General features: G+C 41.5%; 1 protein-coding gene and 1 pseudogene across 4 annotated transcripts; both read left to right on the forward strand.

Moving 5' to 3' along the window:
* The first annotated feature begins 225 nt into the window (after window positions 1-225).
* Window positions 226-24,471, forward strand: LOC139054330 (spermine oxidase-like). Of its 4 annotated transcripts, none has more exons than XM_070531182.1 (10): window positions 226-442; window positions 1,758-2,686; window positions 4,655-4,884; window positions 8,692-8,830; window positions 10,356-10,468; window positions 15,996-16,249; window positions 18,419-19,529; window positions 19,589-19,730; window positions 19,784-19,896; window positions 23,235-24,471. In XM_070531182.1, exons 1-10 carry the CDS (start codon window positions 310-312, stop codon window positions 23,284-23,286), a joined length of 3,216 nt encoding a protein of 1,071 aa, XP_070387283.1. In that variant the 5' UTR covers window positions 226-309; the 3' UTR covers window positions 23,287-24,471. The 4 variants fall into 4 exon arrangements, with proteins under 4 accessions (XP_070387283.1, XP_070387281.1, XP_070387282.1 ...); XM_070531180.1 differs by lacking the exon at window positions 226-442 and adding an exon at window positions 547-992; XM_070531181.1 differs by lacking the exon at window positions 226-442 and adding an exon at window positions 548-992 and having other exon boundaries at window positions 23,238-24,471.
* Window positions 10,480-12,814, forward strand: LOC139054331 (piggyBac transposable element-derived protein 4-like; annotated as a pseudogene).
* Window positions 24,472-25,867: the final 1,396 nt, after the last annotated feature.

Here is a 25,867-nt window from a genome sequence, read left to right on the forward strand (position 1 = left end):
AAAGCTTTGCGGGCAGGCGCTTTTATTTATTTTTTTGCGTTGTTGCCGGTTTTTATACTAATAATTCCTGTTGGTATAATAACTTCTGTAGTAAGCATTTTTTTTTCTTTCTTTTTTTTTTCTTCTAGGAGACCAAAAGTACATATTCGCGGCGGTGGCGTTATTTACGTGCAAATACGGTAATTACCCTCCATTTTAGTACTAACCTTACCGAGCTGGTTTGTACAAGGCACCGCAAGCTAGCAAATATAGTCGTATACATGCTGAAGCCAGAGCTTGCGTCATGAACGTTACTGTGGACGTTCTTCCATGTTTCATACGTACTCAGAAATATTGATGCCAATTTTATTGACGCTACAAGAAAATCCTGGATGGCATCGCAAACTATACTGTCACTGTGCCCAAGAGTCGAAACCTCCAAGAGTGAGAGTTACGTCTTCCGGTAAACACTTCCTCCTCCTGCTGCTCCTCAGCATTGGAAGGCACGTACTCGGCGTTGCAATAACAGCTAGAACATTCGAGGGTTTTCGTTCTGAACGGCGGTAAAAACCAACTCTTGACGCAGAAATGTAGTGGAACATTCTACACTAAAATTATGTTCTGTGATGATGCGTCTGCCTAAATTTGCGTCCATGAAACCTTCACATTTCTTCACACAGGCCCCATCAATGGTTCACTGACCCGGGTTGGCCACTATGACAGCATTTTTTGATACGGAGCGGAAGAGGCGCCTCGCCTATGGAGCCGGTTGCTGATGGTTGTCGCAGTAACTTACGGAGGATGTTAGTAGCCGACAGAGGCTATAATGGCTTCTTCGGACGAGATGTTGATAGTGGGCGTTCGTAGTGAAATCAGAGCTAGAGTTTTGATCATAGGTGGTGGTGTTGCTGGACTGACAGCTGCGAATCGCCTCTACGCGCATGGGTTTAGAAATGTCACGATCCTGGAAGCCAGAGACAGACCAGGCGGTCGAACGTTTTCAAAACCTTTCGGTGAGCCTTGTACTCCAGATTCATTTGATCGTAACTTCTGCGCGTAATACTCTTTCGTGGCATCATACCTCGCGGTGAAGTTTTTTTCTGGCATCCTATGTATGCAAACCTACCGTTAGAATGAAGCACACACTGACAGCCTGATGATCCTCTTCCAATTGCACGTTCAATACGCCGTTGTCGGTAGGTGCATGCACATTACCTTGCTGCGCAGCCAGAAACTGCAGCGACTCTAAAGCCCGCGAGGCTGAGCAAGTTTCATGAAAGAGGAAAGTTGGCATCCGTCAGACAAGCCATATAGGAGAGGGCATGCAGGGGTACGTAAATATTTGCTGCATTCAGCCTATAATGTTGATGTCGTAATGGGTGGTGAGTTATCTCGCCCCACGAGCGTGCGACACGCTCTTTCTTGCACACATTACAAACGGCACGCTCACAAATTACAAACGGGCCTTGGCCGATGCGGCCATATCTGCAAGAGTGTGCTGTATTCCTGATAAAATGTCCTATTCGTCTTTACAATGAACAAGCACACCGCTAATTGTGTTGCACTCTCCTGCACTTTATTTTTTGATCACTTGACTCAAACATTTCGCTTACAATTTTACTTATATAGGCTCCTGTGACGTGATTGAAGCGATCTTGTCATGACCGCTTTGTTTTTCTGAGCTTTCGAGTTTGTGCTTGTTTTTGTGAAGGTAGTTTTTGTTTATTTGGTGTATAGGGGCTATATGCTAATTAGCACTTTTCTTTGTTGTTGTGAAGGTGACAGCTACATCGAGTGTGGTGCCCAGTGGATTCATGGACAAGAAGGAAATTCAGTTTTCCAACTCGCCAACGAAAATGGTTTGGTGGATCACAGCTGTCCATACTATCTGGAGCAGTTCTATATTTGGCCTCAGCTGACCGAAGAGCAATGCAGTGTGGCTACAGAAGTCAGTTCCCTTGTTTTAGAAGCACTGGACAGATGCCAGAAGATGTCAGCAAATGGCAACCAAGATGATATGCCCGGTGTTTTTCAGAAGTCGGTTGGTCACTTTTTACGCCACAGTCTCCTTGACTACATAAACAAAAACAGTTTTGATGGGGACAAGGTTAAACTTGTTGAGTCCTGCTATGACTGGGCTGTACGGCTTCAGCAAGAAATCCAAGGATGCAGCTCCCTAACAGATGTCTCTGCCCTGTTTTTTGGGCAGTACCGTGAATGCGATGGGAACATAGTGACTGAGCTGAAGCACGGTTATGGAAAGTTTGTGGACCTTATTTTGCAAGGCATTCCTTCTGAGTGGCTGCAGCTTAATAAGTGTGTAACCAGTGTGACAACCTCAGTAGCACCCCTCTCACCAAACTGCCATTTTACTGAGAGGCCACTGAGTCACCTGAAGACTTCCTTTGCAGCTGTCCCTTTGGGCAGCAACAAACCAGTGATCACAGTGACGTGTGAAGATGGCTCCGTTTTCAAGGCAGACCATGTAGTAGTCACTCTGCCACTGGGGTGCCTCAAAGCACATGCTTCACACATGTTTGAGCCACCACTGCCTGAGAAGAAAATGCTGGCCATCCGGTCAATGGGCTTTGGTGCAGTTGACAAGGTGTTCCTCAAGTACAGTGTGCCTTTTTGGAAGCCTGGTGATGTGTTCCAAGTCCTGTGGCTTGATGGTTTCAACCACTGTGGGAACAAAGCAGAAGGGGATGTAAGCCTACTTTTCACTTATCTCAATGTGCCATTTTGTAAATGCATATTTGCTTCCTTCAGTGCTATTCCATAGGAACTTAGGCCTGAGGACTTGTAGGATTATCAGGTCAACATAATCACTTCTTAACGCCTTGGAAGTGTTGAAGAGTGCCCTGCATGCATTTTCAGTGGAATCCCAAGGCACTTTCTTTAGTATGCTGGCTTTCATTGTGACTGTACAAGCTGTGTTATGCATCATCATCATTAGCCTATTGTTTATGTCCACTGCAGGACGGCCTCTCCCAGCAATTTCCGATTACCCTTGTCTTGTGCTAGCTGATTCCAACTTGCACATTTCCTAATTTCATCACCCCCACCTAATTTTCTGACCACCTCGACTGCGCTTTCCTTCCCTTGGCACCCATTCTGTAACTCTAATGGTCCACCTGTTACCTACCCTATGCATTTCATGGCCTGTCCAGCTCCATTTTTTTTCTCTTGATATCACCCAGAATATTGGCTATCCCTGTTTGCTCTCTGCTCCACAGCCCTCTCTTCTTGTCTCTTAATGTTACACCTAACATTTTTCGTTCCATTGGTCTTTCTGCATTCCTTTACTTGTCCTCTAGCTTCTTTGTTAACCTCCAAGTTTCTGCCCCTTCTGTTAGCACTGGTAGAAAGTAGTGATTATACAATTTTCTTTTCGATGGTAGCGGTAAGCTTCCAGTCAGAATTTGGCAAAGCCTGCCATAAGCACTTCAACCCCATCTCCACTCTACTGTAAATTTCCTTCTCGTGATCAGGGTCGCGTGTGAGTAATCGGCCTAGATAAACGTACTCCTGCACGGACTTTAGAGGCTGGCTGGCGATCATGAATTCTTGTTCTCTTGCCAGGCTATTGATAGCCTGGCCGTGTTAATTATACAATGAAATTTGGCATACATTACAGTAATGGAATATCTTGTTCAAATGTAATAGGCCCCCCCTCAATATTTTTCAAACCTTGATTCGGCATGACTTGACAGAATGAACACTTACCATTAATTCTTGTTTAAGGCATAGTCATACATCTGAAGAATATTCTCAAGTACAGCCAATGAAGACACCTGTGCTAGCTGTTGCAAGAATTTCGGTCAATACCGAAGAGAGAAGGGGGAGACGCTGTTACCTTTGCTCATGGGGAACCTTTAATTACAAGCCTTGGTAGAAATGGCAGCTTTGCCTTTACATCTAAATGACCCTCGAATGTATGTACACTTGCCAGCACACTTGTCTTGATCATGAGAATGGCATGCAACAGATTGAAGAAGTCAACATCTGGTAATATATAGTGGATTTATAGCAAGGCACATATTTCGTTCTAAATTGTATGTGTCTATAGCTGCATCTGCACACAATTATTTCATCTTCAGCTTGTCCACTACAGCACGACATCACTTTCTTCTGTGTCACAGCATACGGCAGCACACAGCCTGGTGCTCTAGAAAAGTGTACTGGAGGCTGCACACAGCCATGTATAGGCATCTGCTTGTGTAGGTCCCTAATAAAATTTTGTAGCACTCTGAGCCAAATAGAAAAGAAAAAGTTAAAAAAAAATTGTGGTTTAGTTGTAAATGCGAGAGAAGTGTGTTAGCGTTACGTTGCACCTCTTGTAGGTCCCGGATCCATGATTTAAACCGCATTCACATGGCAAAGTGTTGTTCAGGAGCTCACTTGACAGACGTCCTGCCTCTTCGAGGGGTGAAGTGCAACTGACGGTGGTCCGGAGCAGACCACCCTCAGTTGCACTTCTACCGCATGGCTGGCTTCCCACACATGCACTTTTCCCTCTTTGACACTGCTAATGCTAACGCATTGAAAATGTGTAAACGTTACATCTCTGTTTAATGACCTGCCTACAAACACAGAATATTATTGTGTCATTCGTATGCACATTTTTATTTCTGTTTTGTATGCTCAAATAGATTGACTTCTGAATTCCTTTCAGGACATGTCGGCATGGGTAACACATAGCCAGCTGAATACTTCCTGGTTCAGGTATATTGGGAGATTCAATGCTGTACGTAACCATCAAGATCTGCTGTGTGCGTGGATAACTGGGGAAGGAGCCAAGTACATGGAAACACTGAGTGATGATGATGTCCGCATCGGTTGCCACAACGTCCTTGTCCAGGTTCTCGGAAACAAGGACCTGCCATTACCATGTGAGGTAGAGCGGTATGTAACATTGTATTTGCAATGTGATATAGTGCTTAAAGTCAGGAGGCAGCCGGGGGGGGCTCAGCCTCACCTCTATTTTTTAAGGAGGGGCTCGGCTCCCCCACGGCAGGTCAACTGTAGCACTGCAGCACTCATTCGACAAGTGCTGGAGGTGATTTTATTACCAGTAGTGCCATGTGCGCAGCACTACTTATTATTATAGGTACTACGTGCTGCTATTGTATGACATATATGTATATATATATATATATATATCTATGAGCATGCATGAGTATACGTGTGCTGTACTGGTTGCCGACCTATGATGCCCCCCCCCACTGAAAGGAGACTTAGTAAGCCCTGAACATAGTGAATAATATGTGGCATTGTCAAAACATGGAGTGGTAACATAGGTGCTTGAAGAACATTGTTTTGATAATGCAATAATTGTGTGCTATAAGATTCAGCAATATCAAGGTCATTGCACATTACATTATGGCAAAAAAGGCAAGCTTGCCTCATTGTGCTATATGTAAAGAAATGGTTAAAGTATGCTTAACCAGATTTCTTCATTCTTTTTGCAAAGAAATAGCCTAAGAGAATGCTTTAAAAGCAATGTTTGTAAATAGTGTGTACACTTTACATCTGCAGTTCTGTTTTGGTTCACAATTCATTCACAGTTTTAAATTAATTTGTCATTAACTTCGAAAATTAGCATTCACTGTTTACTGTTGACACATATGCGGGGTTTGTTCAGATAAATACAGACTTTGTTTCTTGTTACATAGTTTCTCGTAAACTAAATAAAAAATTTGTGGCTACATGACATATCTATTTTGTAATTTCATGGAACTGCACAGATCATAGGGATGACCATTTTGGGCTCTAAAATAGCCTGAATTTTCCTGCTTAAAATGAAATAATTCAATGTTTTTGCAGTACTACATCTGACAGCCCTGCGAGAGCATTGTGTGAAATTTTAATGAAAATTGATAAGTATTGTTTTTCTTAAACACCCTTAAAATTGGCCAATTTTCACTACTTCTGCCACTTTTGCATATTGAGAATTTTATAATGAAACAAATACATAATGTATCTGCAAATTTTTCATGTTAGTTGCCAAGAAACTACTTGAAGATTTGTCAGAAAAATTTTCAGCTTCGTCATCTTAGCTAAAATGGCCCTGCAAAGGCACTGATTTTGGGCCCAAGTCAGTGTGGGATGGTTGCTTATAAAGCAAAGTTTGGCATTCTTTCAGAAAAATTCTGTGCGTGAAGTCTATGTTCCCTTGGTCCAGTATTTATAATAATTTAATGTTACAAAAAAGAATATGTTTGGCTGTGTGCAGTGTTTTAGTTTTGGTCTAGTAAAATCTGCAAGTAGCAAAAATAATGTTCTCCACCTTTAGTGGATTACTATGTTTTTTCTTTTCTGAAAATTCATACTATGTACCGCAAAACATAGGTTGATTCCTTTCTACCGAGACATTTGCTCACCTCATGTAATATTTTCACTTAAAACAACAAATAGTTGGGACTTCTGATAAGTTTCTCCTTATCTGAAGATGCCCTTCATTAAGTGCTTAAGTACTAACTGACATAACTTGGTGTCTCCATTGTGTAAGGGGTGCTGGGTGAGACATTTTATTCAGTTTCTTTTCATGGCCCCTGATGTACATTTCATTATTTCAAGTTCCATTCATGTTTGTCGTTATCATGGGAGCATGTTGTTTAAAAAGTGGGGAATGTAAGCAGTGTGTTATTGTTATGCTGAAATATGTATATTTGTGTATGCAGGCTTCAGATTCTCCAATTACAACTCAAAAGAATCCTACAGTGAACTGTTTGCTGAATTGGTTAAAAAAAAAAAGAAAGAGGTCTTCCATATACTTTTGGCTTCGAATGATTCCTCTGAGCATTGCAATACTGCCATTGCAGCTGCTGTGTATTTCAATGCAAAAAAGTGAAAAATTACACTTTTTACAGGGCCATGGTATCAGACAAGACCAGGTAGAGGCGGTGTGCATAGAAGTAGTTAATTATTGGATGTGCGGTCTAAGATTTCAGTGCGTATCTGATCTGGGAAATGATAACTAACACTCTCCACAATATAACTGGATGTGCCCTGAACACAGATGGGGACACGAACCAGTTGTGTGAGATTACAGCTAAGAACATATCTAAAATGACATTATTCATAGTGCCTCTCACTTTCATGGATGACCATTCCATTTCAGGCAGGTTAAGATCATCAGCCATGATAATCATACCACCTTGTCATGTGCTCATGCCTATAATCCAGAAGTTCCAGATACCTTGTTTCAGCATTCATTGGCCTGTAGGCATCTTTAACATATATGCAACCTTTATTTAGATATAGCTTGCACCACACTCCCTCTATTTCTGGGTTATCCGGCGTAACAGAGTAGCGCAGTTCCTTCTTGAAAAGTAATCTGAAACCCCCACCTTTTGATCATCTATTTCTGTGCACGATCATATAACCTAGTGGCAAGATTTCGTGTTCCAAGCTGTCTGGGTAAAGTCATGTTTCCGTGATACCAACAATGTCTAGTTTCAAATCCAAAAGAACAGCTTCGAAATGATCTACTTTATTTGCAAGACTTCGCACGTTGACATTCAGCAGGGTTACTTCTGTTGACTTCGAGTAACTTGCTTTCCTAAGCTTCCTTACTCTTCAATTTTTGGACTTCAACTATATCTTCAAGGTCACTGTCCCAAACAGAAAGGCACCCATTTATGCACACTTTATCATAGGTTGATGTCACCCTTTCTTGCTTGTCACAATTTTCTTTTGTTCTGTCCCACAGCGTCTTTCTGATCTCGTGAATATTGCAAGAAAAGTCTTCTCTAACTAAGAAACCCTTAGACATAACAGTGTTTAAGGATGGTAACTTTGTCGTGACAGTCGAGCAGTATTGTAATTACGGATTGGGTCCTAGAAGCATCAGTTTGCTTCCGTCTTCCAAGGTTATGGAGTTCTTCAATTCCCTTGCTTTTTATATCAAGTATACCCTGAAAGATCTTTTATTCAACCAACTCACCAAGCATTTCTGTTTATTCATTTTGCTGTTCTTTAATATCGTGGATAATGAGGTTGGACTGACGACTCCAGTTTTCTAGATATTTCACTTTTATTTCCATAGCCACACTAGTACTCTGATAAAAGATTTCATGTCATAATGCCAGTGATTAAAGCTCCTGCCTTTTATTTTTTTTCAAAACACATTTTGGAGGAATTACCTGTTGCAGCTTGTGTAGTTCCACCTCCTGATCTGGATTAATTAGAGATAGACATTTACATAGCGAACCAGTTTGTATTATTTAACTAACTAATTTATAGTAATTTAAAAAAAAAATTACTTAGTAGACATACAGGACTGGGGAGTTGTAGTCAGTCAGTGGCTCAAGCTATGTCCATTAAAAAGGTATCTCCCTGCCTGTACCACATAACAATTAATTATGCCATGGTCTTCCATAGCAACGTCCATAGCAATTCTGAACATCTATAGTGGCCTACTGTCAATGCTTCTTGATGTCTTCACATGATTATAGGAACAGCCTGGTGCTGTGCAAGTAGACGTCAGATGTGTGTCACATATTTTTGCCTGTGCACTTTGACTTTGACATTGGCTTAAGAGCGCTTGCAGGGATTGCACTTTACATGTGAGGCAGTGACGTAATTCTGACAAGAAAGCTTACCACAGCTTGTTTAATGAGAGGACACTGACTGCCTATCCTTTCGTGTACAGATTTAGTTCAAGGGTAAAGCTCATGGTGACACTTCTCCCACTCCACTTCTTTACAGGAGCAGATGGTACTCTGATCCTTATGCAAGAGGTTCTTACTCATACATCTCAGTGTCTTGTGATACAACAGGTGCTTTGCCTCGCGACTTGGCTGAGCCAATATGTGAGCCTGTGGTGCATTGTGGAACAGAAGTTACGGTATGTGCTTCTGCAAGCTGTTTAGACAACTAACGGTGGTGACATTCACATTTAATTGTAAGTATAATTGGGCTTAAAGATTGGAAGTTGAACCAAACTAGCCAAATGAACTGTGTTCTTTCTATACCCCTTCTTTTTGAACTATGTTCACGTCATGCCCTGATGTTGTGTTTGATCCTATTCTTGGTGGGGCCAAATAGACTTGTGAAAACCTGCTAGGGCAGCATTGTAGCTACTTGTCCACATATAGCTTGTTGTTAGACTTTGTGCACACGCAGAAAGTGTATTCTACTCTTTGTCCTTATCATTAACCCATTATTCTCTCTCTTACTACTTAGTGTCAGGTCATGGGCTCGATTCCCTGCCACCACGGCTGCATTCCAATGGGGGGCAGAATGTAAAAATGCCTGTGTACTGTGCTTTGGGGGCACATTCAAGAACCCTAGGTGATCAGAATTAATCCAGAGCCCACCACTATGCCATTTCTTGTAGCCCAGTGGGCAGCTTCAAAGTGTTAAACCTTATAGTTTAAAATTTTTGTCTTCTCTCTCCCTCCATTCCCCTTCCCCATTGCAGGCTAGTAATTTGACAGAGGGATTCGCCTTGTACAACATTTGAATGCACATTCTTTGTGCACATACAAATGGTTCAGGTACTATTATGCCAGAATGGAACATTCAATTGGTAAAATCAAAGTATAACACTCCTTATACTAAGTTAACAACAACAAATTTGCTATTTTAGTTACTTGAAACTATGTGATCATGGTGTAACCATGTGCTGAAAATATTCTAGCCCCACAACTAAGTGTATGTTAATGAATCACATCAGTGTCAGACGCAGTGGATAATGTGGAAAGGGGAATGAACCTCTTTGTGTTTCATATGTTTGTCGATGCAAAGTGCATTCTCCACTGAGATTGTGAAACCCCTCAGCATCTGTTTTGTCACCATCTTACATGTTCTGTCTTTGAAGCCGCATGCATTTTCACATAACATGAACAGCTTACAAAACATATCACTCCGTCCATACATTTCACATTATATAAACAGTACTATATTTAAAAAAACAGACATGCTATATTCAGTTTCCCATTGTAACTGGTCCACAGTGTATACTTTGTAGCAAAGCAGCCAAGCTGTGTTCGAGCCGTCCTTATGTATGGTGTATCCATAACTTGCATATGACAATGTAGTTGATGCTTTAGTTAGGTGTGCGTCACCCTGTTGAATACTATATGCTCCATTTACAGTGTCCCGTGGGGAATTTATAATGGCTCAGTGGCTGTGGTATTCTGTGGCTATGCACAAGTTTTTCAGTTCAATTCCCAGCCACACCAGACACATTTCAATGGGACTGGAATGCAAAATCACTTCTAAGCACGTTCTGAGTGTATGCTAAAGAACTCCAGTGGTCAAAATTAATTCGAAGCCTTCCACTACAGCATCTGTCAAAGCCCCTGTTCATTGCTTTGGGACCTCAAGCAATCAACCATTCAAGCTACATGAAATCTTATTGTTTTCAGTACCCAGTGATATTCTTTGCTGGCGAGGCAACGCATCCCCACTTCTACTCAACTGTGCATGGTGCCTATGAGTCTGGCATCAGAGAGGCAGATCGCCTTGCTGACTTCTACTTGTGAGTATACTTGCAGCTGTACGGTATCTGCATGCATAGCATTTTCACTGTAACGGGCATGCCTTCCGCAAATATGTTGCGCTGTATGCTACACATCGCATAATTAGTATGTAGACCAGTGTTCAACAGAACTTTGTGCTGTGACAGGTTTGTACAAAGAGGTAAATTTTGTGTGCGCATTTGTTTAACTTTGGTGTCTGATTGGTTTTTGAAGTTTCTCTTCGGGAGAAACCACTGCTTTTTCGCAGTGAATGTGATGTTCGCCCTTAGAAACATTTCATTTCAGAAGAATGCCGGTGGCGGCCGTGCTCCAAGAAAAAGAGTTGCTTCTTGGAGCAGAGTAGAAAGCAGCATTAGTGACGACATGGAATTTGTGTCCGACAGCGACTTGGACGTTGTCTTTATCCTGCATATTGCTTGTATGATGAGAGCAACGACGATGACAACGACAGTGACGCACTGAGCAGTGCACGTGTGTGGCATCGCGTGAACACCGATAACCCGCCACCTGTGCCTCCGCAGTTTCCCTTCTCTTCAGTGCCCGAAATCTTGCAGCAGCCCACTGACAAGAGTGACATTCTCAGCTGGTTTCACATATTTTTTGACTGGGGCATCATTGACCTAATCGTCACGGAGACGAACCATTATGCGGTAGCGTACTTTGCTGCTCGGGGTTCTACATGGAAACTGGTAGACTGCGATGAGATTATGGTCTTCCTTGCGCTGATAATATTGCAGGGTATTGCCGGCAAACATCAAGTTAAAAATTATGGGGTTTTACGTGCCAAAACCACTTTCTGATTATGAGGCACGCCATAGCGGAGGACTCCAGAAATTTTGACCACCTGGGGTTTAAAGTGCACCTAAATCTAAGTACACAGGTGTTTTCGCATTTCACCTCCATCGAAATGCGGCCGCCTAGGCCGGGATTCGATCCCGTGACCTCGTGCTCAGCAGCCCAACACCATAGCCACTGAGCAACCACGGCAGGTAAACCTCAAGTTGAGATGTACTGGTCAACTAAGGAAGTCTTGGAGACACCAGTGTTCAGAAAGACCATGAGCAGGAATCACTTCAATGCGTTGATGCTACCCATCTGTACCCCAGGCTATGGAAGCTGTTGCCCGTTATCACAAGGCTGAACAAGGCATTCCTTGCTGCCTATGTGCCAGAACATGATGTGTCCGTTAATGAGAGCCTCTTGCTTTTCATGGGTAGATTAGCATGGAAGCAGTATCTTCCGCTAAAACGTGCAAGGTTTGCCCTGAAATTCTTTCTATTGTGTGAATCTTCAAGTGGCTACATCTGCAATTTGATAGCCTACACTGGCAAGGGGACAGTAGACATGGCCGGCAATGAAGCCATGCGTACCAAGGTGGTGATGGACCTTATGGAGCCCTTTCTTGACAAGGGGTACACCTTGATGGTTGACTACTACAATTCACCGGAACTAGCTGAGATTCTTCTCAAGCGGAAAACCGATGTCTATGAAACAGCTTGTCCCAGAAAAAAGGACATGCCTCCGTTCAAAAAACACCAGTTTGAAAAAAAAGGTGGAATTGCCACCTTTCGACGTGAGAAATGCATCGCCCTCCAATGGAAAGACAAGAAGCACCATTCATTCACCTACAATGCAAGATGCTGTCAACCGCAAGAATGTGCAAGTTTCTAAGCCCACGATTTCTCTCGACTACAACAACATAATGGGTGGCGTCAACTGGTCGGACCAAAACCTGTCGTGCTATCCATCGTTGCACAAAGGGCAGAAGGTTTGCTACAAGATACTATTTCGCCACTTCCTTGACGTAGCTAGCTTCAATGCCTTTTGTCTGTACAAGAAGTCAGGAGGAAGACTGAGCCATTTGGATTTCTGCATACAGCTTGTGGAATTAGTACTTGAGAACTGCCTCCGCACTCTGGCCAGAGCAAGTTGCAGATCCGACTCATCTCTGACAAGGCTCAAAGGCCGACACTTTCCAAGAAAAATTCCACCAACACCAAAAAAGCAGGAGCCAATGCAAAGATATGTTGTCTGCACACATGTCCATTCAAAGGACGCATCAAAGAAGCCACACAAAAAAATTCTAATACGGTGCAAGGACTGCCAAGTCGGGCTCTATGTGGCTCCATGCTTCGAAATTTATCATACAAAGAGCGACTATTAATCATGAAAGCTTTTGTTATGACGAAGCAATGTCTGTGCAGTTTTCAGTGTGTTACCATGTGTTGCATCAAATAAATACTTCTGCTTTCAGTACGTTCTGACCCATTACCACGGCATGCATTGAGGGAAAGCTGCCCTCAACATGTTTTTTTCTTTATTAATTTCTGGGCTAATTTTAAACAGAAATCAATGATGTAATATATCCTCAGAATCAGAATTGCATAGAAAAAATAATTGCTACTTAAAAAAAAGTGTCGATTTTGGTATGTTTTTTGGAAGTTAAATGGTCGGTTAAAGAGTTGAAACAACTTTTCATGTAATAAAGAAAAGGTCAATTACCGATCGATGATTTGATCTTTGGTGGGTTCATGAAACATTTTGTAAATCATTCCCTTTTCTCTACAATGTTGATCTTGCAGGTATCACTGCTAGAGCCTGTTTGTTTCAGAGCAAGCTGGACACATTATAGAAGGCAAAATTCTAAAATGCAATGGCCATGCAGACATTATTTGTATTGTAGGTAAACGGTGCTTCACTGAATGCAGAATTTGCTCCAATGGCCCAACTTGCAAGAATCAGCACAGAACTGCTCTGAATGGAGGCAGTCCTGTCTTCCTCTTGTCCATATTCTGCTTGAGAGCAGACACATGGTACATGCTTACACAAAGGCTTGCAAATGTATCTGTAATAATGTCACAGCAATGGCAGTCTGAAAGCTGAGACAGCTTTCAAGGTCTCAAGCCTTCCCATGTTGTGGAAAGGTACAGAGAGTTGGAATATCTGGCTTTTTAAAGTTGAGTGGCCATGCTGTTTTCGAAGCATGTAAAGGCAAGATGTGATTTTGACGTTTGTTGGATGGCACCAGCACATACCAGAAAAGTTAGTTTCAAGGAAAACATTTCTTCAAATTGTCACTTCCCGATTCCATTATTTGATCAATTTATTAGATGAAGTAATATTTTAAAATGCTGAACATTTGTGAAAAGCTTAAACCAGTAACTTACAGGACTGATGAGACAAAAAAAAAAGGAACAGCATTATATATTTGTAACTGAATTGCACAAAAAAGATACAAATACATAGGATGACAACACCTGCAAGCCAACATATTGCTGTGCTGTATAGTATCCATTTGTGCTTTTTTTATGCTGTTCAATTTTGCTTGTGGCAGACCAACTAACCTAAACGGCTGCTTTAGTCAAGTTCGTACCAGATAAGTACATTTGTGGAAATATGATATTGTGCTAGAAGAAATTTCACGTTCATTTTTTTTTACTTGTATGTGTGTATGTTTGTGTGTACGGTCAACAGCAAATGTTTGCGGGATGCGCGAGCGCGTGGCAAAGTGACCCTCCTCCCCTTCTAGCGGTGAATCCCTGGTGTCGAGACCGACGCCTGCACGCATGCGCGTCCTTCCGAGACTGCAAGCGGGCATGTTTCCGTGCTTCCTCTTTGCGTGCTAGCGATATCCGAATGCAGCCGCGAGGTAGCCCTCTTGCGATATGCGCTGTGGCGGCTTCGACGGGCGAAACTGTGTGAAACATGTTTAGAAGCGTGAACTTGCGGGCGCTTTTTGTCGAGTCACGACCGCTGATCCATAGGTCTAGCCCGGTGGCGAACACAACATCATTTTTTTTTCTGGGCTGCACCTTCTTGTAGCCAATCTTTGTTGTTTCTTTTTACGAACAGTGCGTTCTACCGCAGAAGAGCGTGGCAGAAGACGCTTTCTATAGGAGACCGGCAAGACGAAAATGGACAATTGATTTCCGTTGTATAAACGAAGTTCTGCCCGTCGAAGCCGCCACGGCGCATATCGAAAGAGGGCTACCTCGCGGCTACATTCGTATATCGCCAGCACGCAAAGAGGAAGCGTGGAAACATGCACACTTGCAGTCTCGGAGGGACGCGCATGCCTGCAGGTGTCGGTCTCGACACCAGGGGTTCACCGCTAGAAGGGGAGGAGGGTCACTTTGCCATGCGCTTGCGCATCCCGCAAACTTTTGCTGTTGACTGTACATACATATCCATTTGTGGTCGTGCTTGTGTGGCCTAAAAAGACAAATACGACTGCTTTAACTACCCCCATCTAAACACCTGGTGCTGAATTACTACTTCGTGGCACAGGCTAGTGACATACTGTCACATTAGTAATATGCTTTTTAAAGCATGAAAAAGAGCTAGCGGAATAACGGAGTGCATTTTGAAATTGCACTGTTTTGCTTTTTATATTATTATTTTGTAAGACTGTAATGGAAAGACTGTAATGAAAGATTTTTGCTTTTTCCAGCCTCAGAGTTGTCATTATCTCGAAAAATGTGCTTCATTGGCATGCTTCTGCTAGCAGTTTATAGGCATCATCACCACAACTCTATCTCAACCCATGCGAAATTGTTATGTACAGTTAGGAAATTCTGTTGCAGCTGGAAGTTGTGTTTCAAGAATTTAATACCAATACAGACTACCAGCCTGTAATGCAGGTTGTAATACATGCCTACTGTATCACAAGTCAGCAGTACAAGAAGCTTGTCTCGCTTGTTACAGCATAGCTTAAACTCTAGACCCATGACGCTGGTAAGGCGAGCCCTGGGTCTCTTGAGTTGCTTTTTATAAAAATCACTTGCGAGTGCCAGAGCTGTGCTGTCATGTTCGTCTTTGTATGTGCCTCTTTCTTTTTTACCTGCTTTTTACTGTGTAATTCTAGCTAGCCCAATTCCAGATATTATTGCACTGTTGTTGCTGGAGCCAAATAATCTGAATGTGTAACATAGAAACCTAAGCACTTGGTCTGAGTAGATGGCTGAAGAGAAATGAACACAGCTCTGACAGTGCAGTGTTCGTTTTATGGAATACTTCATTGTGTAGGATTAGATGCTGTCAGAAAAGCGCATGAAGAAACATTTATTCACATTTTAGAGCACACATATATTGTGTTTACTTGTATGCCGTCTTAAGCAGTGTGTCAACTGATGACTTTGTGATCAGGATAAAGTGTAGCGGCTTGGTGGCTATGCTATTCACCTACCGATCGTGAAGTCGCAAATTAGATTGCCAGCTGCAGCAGCTGCATTCCAGTGGCTGTTTAATACAAGAAAAGAAAGCTAGTGTAGTTAAACTTACTGCTACGTCTATCAAAGAAACCAAGGTGGTGAAAATTAGTCTGAAGCCCTCCACTGCCGCATCTCACATAACTCAGATTTTGCTTTGCAACATTAAACCCTATCAATCAACCAATGTTGCCAGAGCTCTTCCACTGGTAGACCATAGCAAACAATGTTGCCCTAAGCTATAAATACAAGCTTTCTACAATGTGCAATTGTGACTAACTGCCAATTTGTCTATTTTGAATGTTCTTACCTGTTGTAGCAAAGCTGGAACAGGACAAGAGTCATGCTGCATACCAGACGAGGAAGAAAGTTTTTTGTTCAAAGCAGATCCCTTCAATTCTCCAGCGTTGAGTGCATCTTCTGCTGGCTCAAACCCACGCATCATAATCGTTGGAGCTGGTGCGGCTGGCCTCTCAGCTGCATACAAGCTTACCCAGAAGGGCTACACTAATTTTGTTGTCTTGGAGGCACAGAAGATGGCTGGAGGAAGGATACAATCTTACTACTATGGTGGTAAGGATTGCAGATTTTTGGGGCCTCTACAAGTTTTTTTCTTATTAGTAATCTCTCTTGGCCACAAACCTGAGAGTCTTTGCTTCCTTTTTTCAGCAACATTGCAACTTGGGCTTGTTGGTTTTTTCATCACTCAATACAAAGTGGCACAGGAATTGTATGCAGATAGCTGAGACACTAACTACAGCACTTTTTCTGTAGATTCTATCTTCATCTGGCCCCGCACCATTTTCTCTTTAGCATTTTTGTTCTTAGTAAAACAGAATTATTATTGCTACTGCTAAACTACATTAAGTGTAGAGTGTAGAATGCAAAAGGACATTCTACAGCAAGTTGCACAAGCTCACGTGTTTTAATGGGGAATGCAGGTGGGGCTAAAATTGAGATCTCCACCAAAAATACTCATCTTTAGATTTATGTTGTATATTGCATTCCTCAACTAATAAAGAAGGTTTTCACCAAAGTATGGTTGCTATCTGTGCTGTTGAAAGGAAGAAAATTATCTTTTTTTTACATGATGGTGGTGTGCGCTTGCCATCAAAAGAACTCGTGAACAGTGTTGTCAAAACGGGGCCACAGAACATGAAAGAAACAACACGCAATGAATGCCCTCATTCTAAAGATTGTTTCTTGCGCTTTTTAGCCATCGAAGACTTATAGAGGCCGCAGCATAACACGGGGAAAAAATGCAGCAGGTCACGATTAACTGGAAAACTGAAGATCAATTTGTTGGAAAGACAACAATAAAAGAAAGGCTAATTTTCAATCGTGGTGAGGCTGCATTGACAGGCGCACTGATACTGAAACTTGAATTTGTGGATTACTGTCTGATTACAATCGGTAAATGGTCTAATTACAATCAGCACTAAACCCTAGTTGTTGCTGGTAAGCCATCATTGCCGAAACCCATCCTCCAATCCTCAGCAGAGATATAGCAAAAAAGCTTATGCCTTTATAGAACAGGCTTAGTAAGCTAGAGCTGTTTGTGCAATGTTCTAGGATGCAGACACAAAATGCAAACACATTTGATGCTTTAGTGTAGAAGAGGTGCTCGAAGAGGGAGTTTGTGTCCTTGAGAATGGCGGAGACTACAGCAGCCTTGGCTATGGTTTGGTTCAGTGAGGATGTAGGTGGAATCTAGAGTTTTCGAAAAGCTGGAGCTGGAATATGGAGTGTAGGCAGAGAAGCATGTTGAGCAAGCGACTAAGGCAGCTTTCTTTCGAGCACAGATAAGGGCTTTTGACAGCCCTAAAGCTGAAGGAAACGGGAGAAAGCCGGAACCAATGGCCGCTGAGCAACAGCGGGCCAAGCATTTGCAGCACGAACCTTTAATTGATCGCCTTTGCCCAGGAAAGAAAGTAACATGTTTTGATTTTTGGGGCTTAATTAACATCCTAAAGCAACTCAGGTTATAATAGATGCCGTAGTAGAGGGCTCTGAATTAATTTTGACCACCTAGGGTTCTTTAACATGCGCCTTAATTTCAGCACATTAGTGTTTTTGCATTCCCCCTCCCCCCATTAAAGTGCGGCAGCTGTGACCAGGAATAGAACCCACAAGCTCATGCTCAGCAGCCCTAGCAGGTGAACCAGTGTGACGTAAAAAAAGAAATATTTCAATTTATTTTTCTCACTTTCCAGATTGTTGCCAAACTCTGCATCCAGGAAAACTATGCTTTCCAATCCATGCTGCTAAAACATGATTTTAAGCTGGTTTCTATACAGAAATTTAGTGACGAAATTTCTTGCTTTGAATGGGAAAAATAAATCTGATTTCTGACATACACTGAAAACAGGAAATTCAAATAATTTTCTATAAAATAGCTACCAGCTGCCCTTATTCCATATGATAGGCCACCCAATAAGTATGTATTCAGAAAAAAATAATATATCTTAATTATTTTTGAAATGACAGTTTTCCCAAGTTGACATGCTCAGTTGTGCAATGCGATGACCATAACGTTTTTTTTTTTAGTTGGCACTAGAGTAATAAAATTTCAAATATATTCTAATGGCAGTAAGCTTATTTTTCCTTAAAATTTCATCAAAAGCAAAGCACAGATTCAGTAGTTCACCCTACAAGGTAGCATCCCCACTTGAATTGCTTATTTCTGAATTGCCTTCATTAGTTTAAGTAATTTTGCCATTGTCTGCCTTTCCTCACATCTAGACAACAGAGTCCTGGAGTTGGGTGCCCAGTGGGTGCATGGTGAAGAAGGAAATCCTCTGTATGGCTATGCTTTATCAAACAACCTGTTGGCCGACCCACGACGGCACCATTCCCTTGAGGGTCGTGGTGTTTTCTGCACAGATCAAGGAACCCGGTTGCCCCAGGACCTGGTTGATGAGGTCATCACTGTGCTCAATCAAATTAAAGATGAACTGGGGGGACGGCGACCTCGGCTTGAAGGCAACCAGGAAGTGTTTATGCTCAATGAGCTGCCCATATCGGTTGGAGAGTACTTGCGTTCACGCTTTCTTGAGCATCTCGAGCAGCAAAGTGACACAGCCGACATGGTCAAGACTAAGTGGGCCATTTATGACTGGTATTGGCGCTTTGAAGTCATTGACAACTCTTGCTACAGTTTAGATGAGCTCTCATTCAAAAGTTATGAGGAGTTCGAGGAATGTCCTGGTGTTTGGAACATCAACCTGAGACACGGCTTTTCCAGTGTAATAAACAGTCTCCTGGAGCACATCCCCGAAGCCAACATTCGCTACAACAAGGCTGTCAAGCGAATCTACTGGCACAATAGTGCAGTTCCTTTATACACCAAAATGGCTCGCTCCTCAATCAGCAACTCACAAGAGACCATCTTGGAAAGTATTCCATTTGTAGAGTGTGAAGACGGTGAAATTATGTCATGCAGGCACCTGCTCTTAACAATGTCTGCAGGCTACCTCAAACGGCACCAGGACAACATGTTCCAGCCAAAGCTTCCAGAAGAGAAGCGTCAAGCACTGCGTGGCATTGGCTTTGGCACTATAAACAAAATATTTCTCATCTTCGAGCAGCCCTTTTGGGACACAGGAGCCGAAGGTTTCCAACTAGTCTGGCTCGATGGTGACTCAGAAGACACAACTAATTCAGACTGGTGGGTCCGAGGGATATCAGGATTTGATCTCGTATATGAGAATCCCAATGTCCTTGTTGGCTGGATTGGTGGAAAGGCCGCTGAGCATATGGAGTCGCTCAGTGACCATGAAGTCCTCAGGGCTTGTGTCCATGTCCTGTCCACCTTCCTGAACCGAGATATTCCTGAACCTGTGTCCATAATCAGGTGGGTGGTACTTAAGGCAGCAGTAGCTTGTACTACATTACCTATGAATCTTGTTTCAGGTCATATTGGTTCACCAACCCCTACATTTTGGGAAGTTATAGCAACAGACAGCTGCCATATGACACCTCGGACACCCTTCTGGAGACTTTCTATGAACCATTAGTGGCTGATGCCCCACTGCATCGAATAACCAGAGTAGAGGTACTAAAGCCCTATGTGCTGTAGTCATCCTATATTCAAATTATTTATTGCAGTGGCCCCTTGTCTTGTTTGCTGGGGAAGCTACTGATAAGGACTTCTACTCAACTGTCCATGGAGCTATGAGGTCGGGGTTCAGAGAAGCAGACCGCTTGATTAACTTCTGGAGGTGCGTTGCCTTACAGTTTTCATTCTGCTCCATATGTAAAAGCACTTGCAGTGCATTTTTTTATCAAAGCATCAAAATCTTCACTAGAATAATATAGTAGGAGTGTGTGGTGCAGTTATGTCACAGAGCTTCCAGCCGGTCGTCATGCTGGCAATAGGGTGCTGCATGCAGACTTTTCTCTTGGTTGCTGAGAATTTATGTCCGACTGACTCACAGTGCAATTGAGCCTTTTCATGCATAATTTGTAAGTACTACTTCTTAAGTTGACAATTTTATTGACAAGCTTTATTACCGTCTAGTTCTGTTTTCTTTTTTTTTTTAATGTATATTTATATACGCAATCTTGGAGTCCTGTTATTTAAATGCAGTCAAGGAACATGCAGAGTTAAAAGGCACACTTCTTTAATATAATAATTTCCGAGTTTTCAGTGGCAGTATTTTTACTTTCGTATGTTAGAAAATACAAGCAGTCCTTGGAATAGAAGACAGTGAGAGGTGTCTTTAATGCAAGCACGGTTGCTAAAAGAACCACTAATGTTAGCATGCTTCAGCACCCACCATTTGACATAAAGGTATGGCTCACTTAGTAGGTAGAGCCACCCATTTGCTATTAAATGAAGCGTCCATTGATTTTATGTTCTTTGAAAATGAAGCAAAGCAGCCTCGTTTCCTTGTGTTGTCACAGGCTCCCAGCATGACATTAACATGTTTTTTTTTTCTTTTATTGCTGTGCATGCTGGCTTTCACATTCTGCAGTCTTTTGTTTAGGTACTTATAATTGCCTTATAACCACAAGTTTTCATATAGCATCCTATTACGTGTACATAGAGTACAATCACATACTTGCTTTTATATATATATATATATATATATATATATATATATATATATATATATATATATATATATATATATATATATATATATATCTTCCAAATATTAGGAAATGAAAACATCTCCCAGAGAGTGACTATGAAATTGAAGAAAAATATATTTTCATCTTATCTGCAATTTACAGTAACTAAAGATCAAAATAAGCTATTGCACCAGTTTTTCCGTGACTTCACAGTATTGACATTATAACCATCCACTTCGCTTCCCTGAGTATTCGAATGATAGTTTGCCTTGTTTTTTGTTTCTTCTTTTTTTCGATGTGTGCCAAATTTTAGGGGAAAAATAGCATTCTGAATGATACGCTTTTGTCATATGTATTACGCAGTACGTTCTAGTCATTATGATTGGCCACCTTAGCATTACCAACTTTCTCGCTGGCCTACTACACAAACAGAAAGCATCTATTAATGCATTCATCTATTACATATTGGGTAGGGTTATTAAATCATCAATTTAAAAAAGTCATCTACAAAATTGTCAAAGCAAACTTGTTCGAGCAAACAATTTCAGGATGGGCTGTAAGCATCATAGCAAGCTTTAAGCATGCACTGTAATCTAGCGGTGTGTTTATGTGTTCCAGAGAGGACTCCTATCATCGCACACGATAACTTATAAGGGTGCGCAGCAAAATGGGGATTTATCTGCCACAAAAGTTAGCACATATTTCGCTTGTTGACGTATTCATTGCTTAAAGGGAGAAGCTCCTCGAAACAACTTTTTTTTATTATTTTGACTATAGGCTTCACAATGCAGCTAATTATAGAGTTTTCTATGCAGATTTCAAATGTGTAATTGTTGTTTGTATAGCTGTTATAGTTTTTGAGTTATGTGACGCACGAGGGCAAAAATGTCACCCTTCTGGGCACTTCTTTGTGTTCTAAATTTTCACAAAAAGCATTGCGCTGTAGCTTGTTTAGCTCTTTGTAGATTGCAAAGTGCCAATATCTAGCCAAACAGCATGTACAATTACTGGAACTAGGGAAAAAAAAATGAGAGTACATCAACTAATTTTTTTTTCTCAATTCCCTGGAATATAACCCTGTACTTTCACGATTACTGCTGTGAAATACTGCAACTTCAAGTACTAGATAACAGTACTATGTGTCTTCAAGAGTATGTATGCCAAATTTTGTTAATATAAGATAATTATAAGTGTACAAAGTTGTTTTCATGAAATTGTAAAAATAATTGTTGGTCTCATTTTTTTTATAGTTCCAGTAAAATTACACACTGTTTGGATAGATATTGGCACTTTGCAGTCTACAAAGAGCTAAATAAGCTAAAGCACAGCTTTTTGCGACAATTTATTACACAATAAAGTGCTTGCAAAATCACTATATTTTGCCCTTGTGTAGGACATAACTCAAGAACTATAGCAGCTACGCAAATACTAATGACATATTTGAAATCTGCTTGAAACGCTATATAAGTGAGTGGATTTTCAAATCTCTAGTACAAATATTAAAGAAATTATTTTTTGAGGAGCATCTCCCCTTAACACAGCACTACATTTTATAACAACAGTATTACTTTTACCGACAATTTTTTTCTGTATTTTACGTCAAGACTGGGGTATAGATCTGTGCATACACTAGTCGCCGACTTTTACGGTCTTGAAAAGTCTTGCCCTTTTCCTCCACACCAAAGCTATTTATGAAGGGTAGGGAGGAGGGGGGGGGGGAGAGAGAGAGAGAGAATGAGTCTCTCTCTTTTATGAATGTTTAGGTATTTCTCAGTTGGTATTCAAGGTCATTCCAAATGTAACAATAATGGAATATAACAATTACGTTTTCCAGTTTTCTGAATATTTGTTTTGGTGGATTGGGCTGTACAACTCCACAACTCTCAACTAGCTCACTGTAGTAACATACTTGCGACGTTTGATGTGTGCAATATAAAAAAAAATGTTAGATATGGGCAAGTTCAAGCTTACTGTATATAAGACGCATAATAATATGGCTTTTAACACTGCAAGACTGGTGCACTTATATGTAAATCGCCAGAAATTAAGTGCAATCATTGTAGTGTGGGGCAACTTGCAGAGAATGCATCACTATGCAACTCTGGTACATGCTTTAGACATAGTAGATCATAATGCAACCTGAAACTTGCTACTCACACCATCAAGAGTCTAGAAATTATGTAGGCAATCGTGTCTGCAACAACTATCATGCTTAAGTCTTGTCCTACTGTATCCTGCACTAGTGCTAACCATGCCAGAGTCAAGCTATTTATGAAAATGTATTCCACTGGCCCTCTCTCAGCTCATTTGTTGTTTAGCTGGCTGAAGAAAATTTAGAAAATTTTGTATGATGGGCTGGTTTGGGTGTTACCAGGAAAAAAAAGGTGAGGAAAAATATGCATAGTTCTATTATGAGAAATATAAAAACTATGCCTATAAATGCATTTGTGCCAATATTAATTGCACTTCATCTCTTTCCCAGTAGAAAACGAGATGACATCATCCTTGAGTCATCTGCACAACCAAGACTCTGAGGGACAACCACTGAAGGCACATCATTTCTTACTTCCTCCGACAATCACACAGTGGCAGAAAAAAGAAACAGCAACAGCATTAGCTGATGATGTGGCAAGCTGCATGGTGATGTCCTTATGAGATTGCACTGCATCATGCTTCTGTAGTAACACATTGTCCTAGCTTAGTTTGTAGCCCATCTACTGATTTTATTGGAACTTAGGTCTAATTCTTGTGCTATACAGCATGGTGTAGATGACTTAGAGTATTGTGCAAGTGTTGTCCACAGCACAGTTTAGCTGTGCAAAACCTTAGTGTCTGGCATCATCTTAGTGGCAATAGTAATTGCTGCTGTGTATAGGGGAATCCTATGTGCTGCAATGGAAATTTCTTGCTATTGCATTAGAGCCTTGCAGTTTTGTCACTTGCAGTATTCTTGTTGGGCCTCCTTTTGCAGCTCTAGTATTGAAGTGCCAAGTTAAACACAAAAAAGTGCAGCTGCTTTACAAGGTATATGCCCTGTAGCACTAGTCCAACCCACTCGCTGCTGTGTATAGGGGAATCCCATGTGCTGCAATGGAAGTTTGTTGCTATTGCATTAGAGTCTTGCAGTATTCTTGTTGGGCCTCCTTTTGCAGCTCTAGTATTAAAGTGCCAAGTTAAGCACAGAAAAGTGCAGCTGCTTTACAAAGCATATGCCCTGTAGCACTAGTCCAACCCGCTCACTGCTGTGCTAGTCTTCTCGTTTACAGAGTGGCCTCTCATTGTAAACCTCAGACTGCAAAGGCAGCTGTGCAACATAGCCAAATTTAGCATTTCATTGCCCTTTATGCAATTCTAAGAAGTTCTACATGTAGAGCCTTACCGCCATTTCAATTTTAGCCTGTCGCATTGCAGTTCCTGTTGGGCTGTGCAATTTTTGAACATATTACACATAGAGTGCCTATGTCAGATGCTTAATGCACATGCCTGTAGTCGTGCTCATGTCGTAGCACAGGAGGCAAGAAGCAAATTTGCATCTTCGCTCTGACCAACTTCACATATATCCTATTATACGCCACTGCAACTTCAGGGTGCTGAAGTATACAGTTTGCCATAGTTTTCAAGCATCCTCAGTGCAATGTTTATTATGTGCCAAGAAACACACCAGAGAACTAGTGCTGTTGCACATTCCTGTCTACAATAAAGTTTATTTCTATTCAGAACTTCTCGGTGTTTTATTTATCACGTGTCAAAAGATTGCACTTAGGTTGATATTGATTCATGTGACCATTGTCAAAGGCCCCTGCAGGTAACCACACCTTACTATGGAGGAAAACTCACAAGGAGCTGGAATAGCGCAAGAAGCTGCTCTACAAATGATTTTGGCATCTTTTCCTTCCTTAGTTGTCATGCTACTTTAACTTGCAATAGATACCAACTCCTCTGAATGTCATCTTTCGTGAAAGAAAAGCTTGTTGTGAGCATGTTTGACATTTGATATTTCAACCTTGGGAATTACAAGTGTTACACTGGTGTTACACTAGTCATGTCAAGGATGCCTTCATATAACGTTAGATCATTTTAGCAAAAGTTGCAGCTTGAAAAAGCACTTAAAGTTGCATTTGGAACTGTACCCAGTGTCATGCTGACCTGTTAACCTTAGCATTCATAAAATTTTTGTTTAGAATATGAAAACTGCTAAAATTTAATAAAATATACCAAAACCTAACACATTGATTGCTTATAAGGTCCGCCAACAGTTCTATAGGGACCCAGTGAATACGCACTCAGCTCTATAGTTGCACCAAGGCTCTGCACATCAGCAACGTTAGAGAGTTTATTCGGCCAAAATATTGGTTGGCGTTATGCACTGGTTCTACTAGTCGGAGTTGCTGCTGCGGATAGATCCAACTGATCCACGGCTCTGAAAAATCATGCTTCCGAAAAGTTTGTCTGAAACTACGTCTATATATCTTTTGAAAGCACTTCTGCCTTAGAGGGACACTAAAATGAAATGTCAAGTCATGCTAAAGTGATAGTGCTCGAGAACGTCGAGGCATCAATGTTATCATGAGCAGAGCATTAATAATGAAGTTAAGGTAAATGCAAGACACGATTAAAGACCCCTGGGATATTGAAGTACTAGGCTGATGATGAAGGCAATTCTGTCACCAGCACTCAAACATTTGTAATAAAAAGATCACTGTATTGCATTATAAGGAACAAAATGCTACTTGTCCAGTTCTATTTGATATTAGAAAAATAAACTCATTGACGTTACCCTTGACAGCGACACGGGCGGTCAAAAGGTTTCGTTTTCTCCACTCTGAGCCGCCCGCGCTTTCGCGTTTCAGTAGTTCCGTTATCGCGTAGTGCTGCGTTGGTTTTGCTGGCTTGCAAAGCTCACACAAACTGCAAGTAGCAGAGATTGCCACGTCCATGTGATGTCGTGGTATTCCCGAACAGTCCATGCCATAGTTTCATACAATAATTACCAGATGAAACTGTGGCGCTGTGATCGTTCAACCACCATGTGAATGATGGGAAGTACATGGATTTGTCCTTATCTTCGTACTTGTGAATTCAGACATTCTTGTGGCTTTTGTTTTTACGGTTTAT

This window comes from Dermacentor albipictus, chromosome 1, assembly GCF_038994185.2.
Source record: "Dermacentor albipictus isolate Rhodes 1998 colony chromosome 1, USDA_Dalb.pri_finalv2, whole genome shotgun sequence".
Lineage (NCBI taxonomy): Eukaryota > Metazoa > Arthropoda > Arachnida > Ixodida > Ixodidae > Dermacentor > Dermacentor albipictus.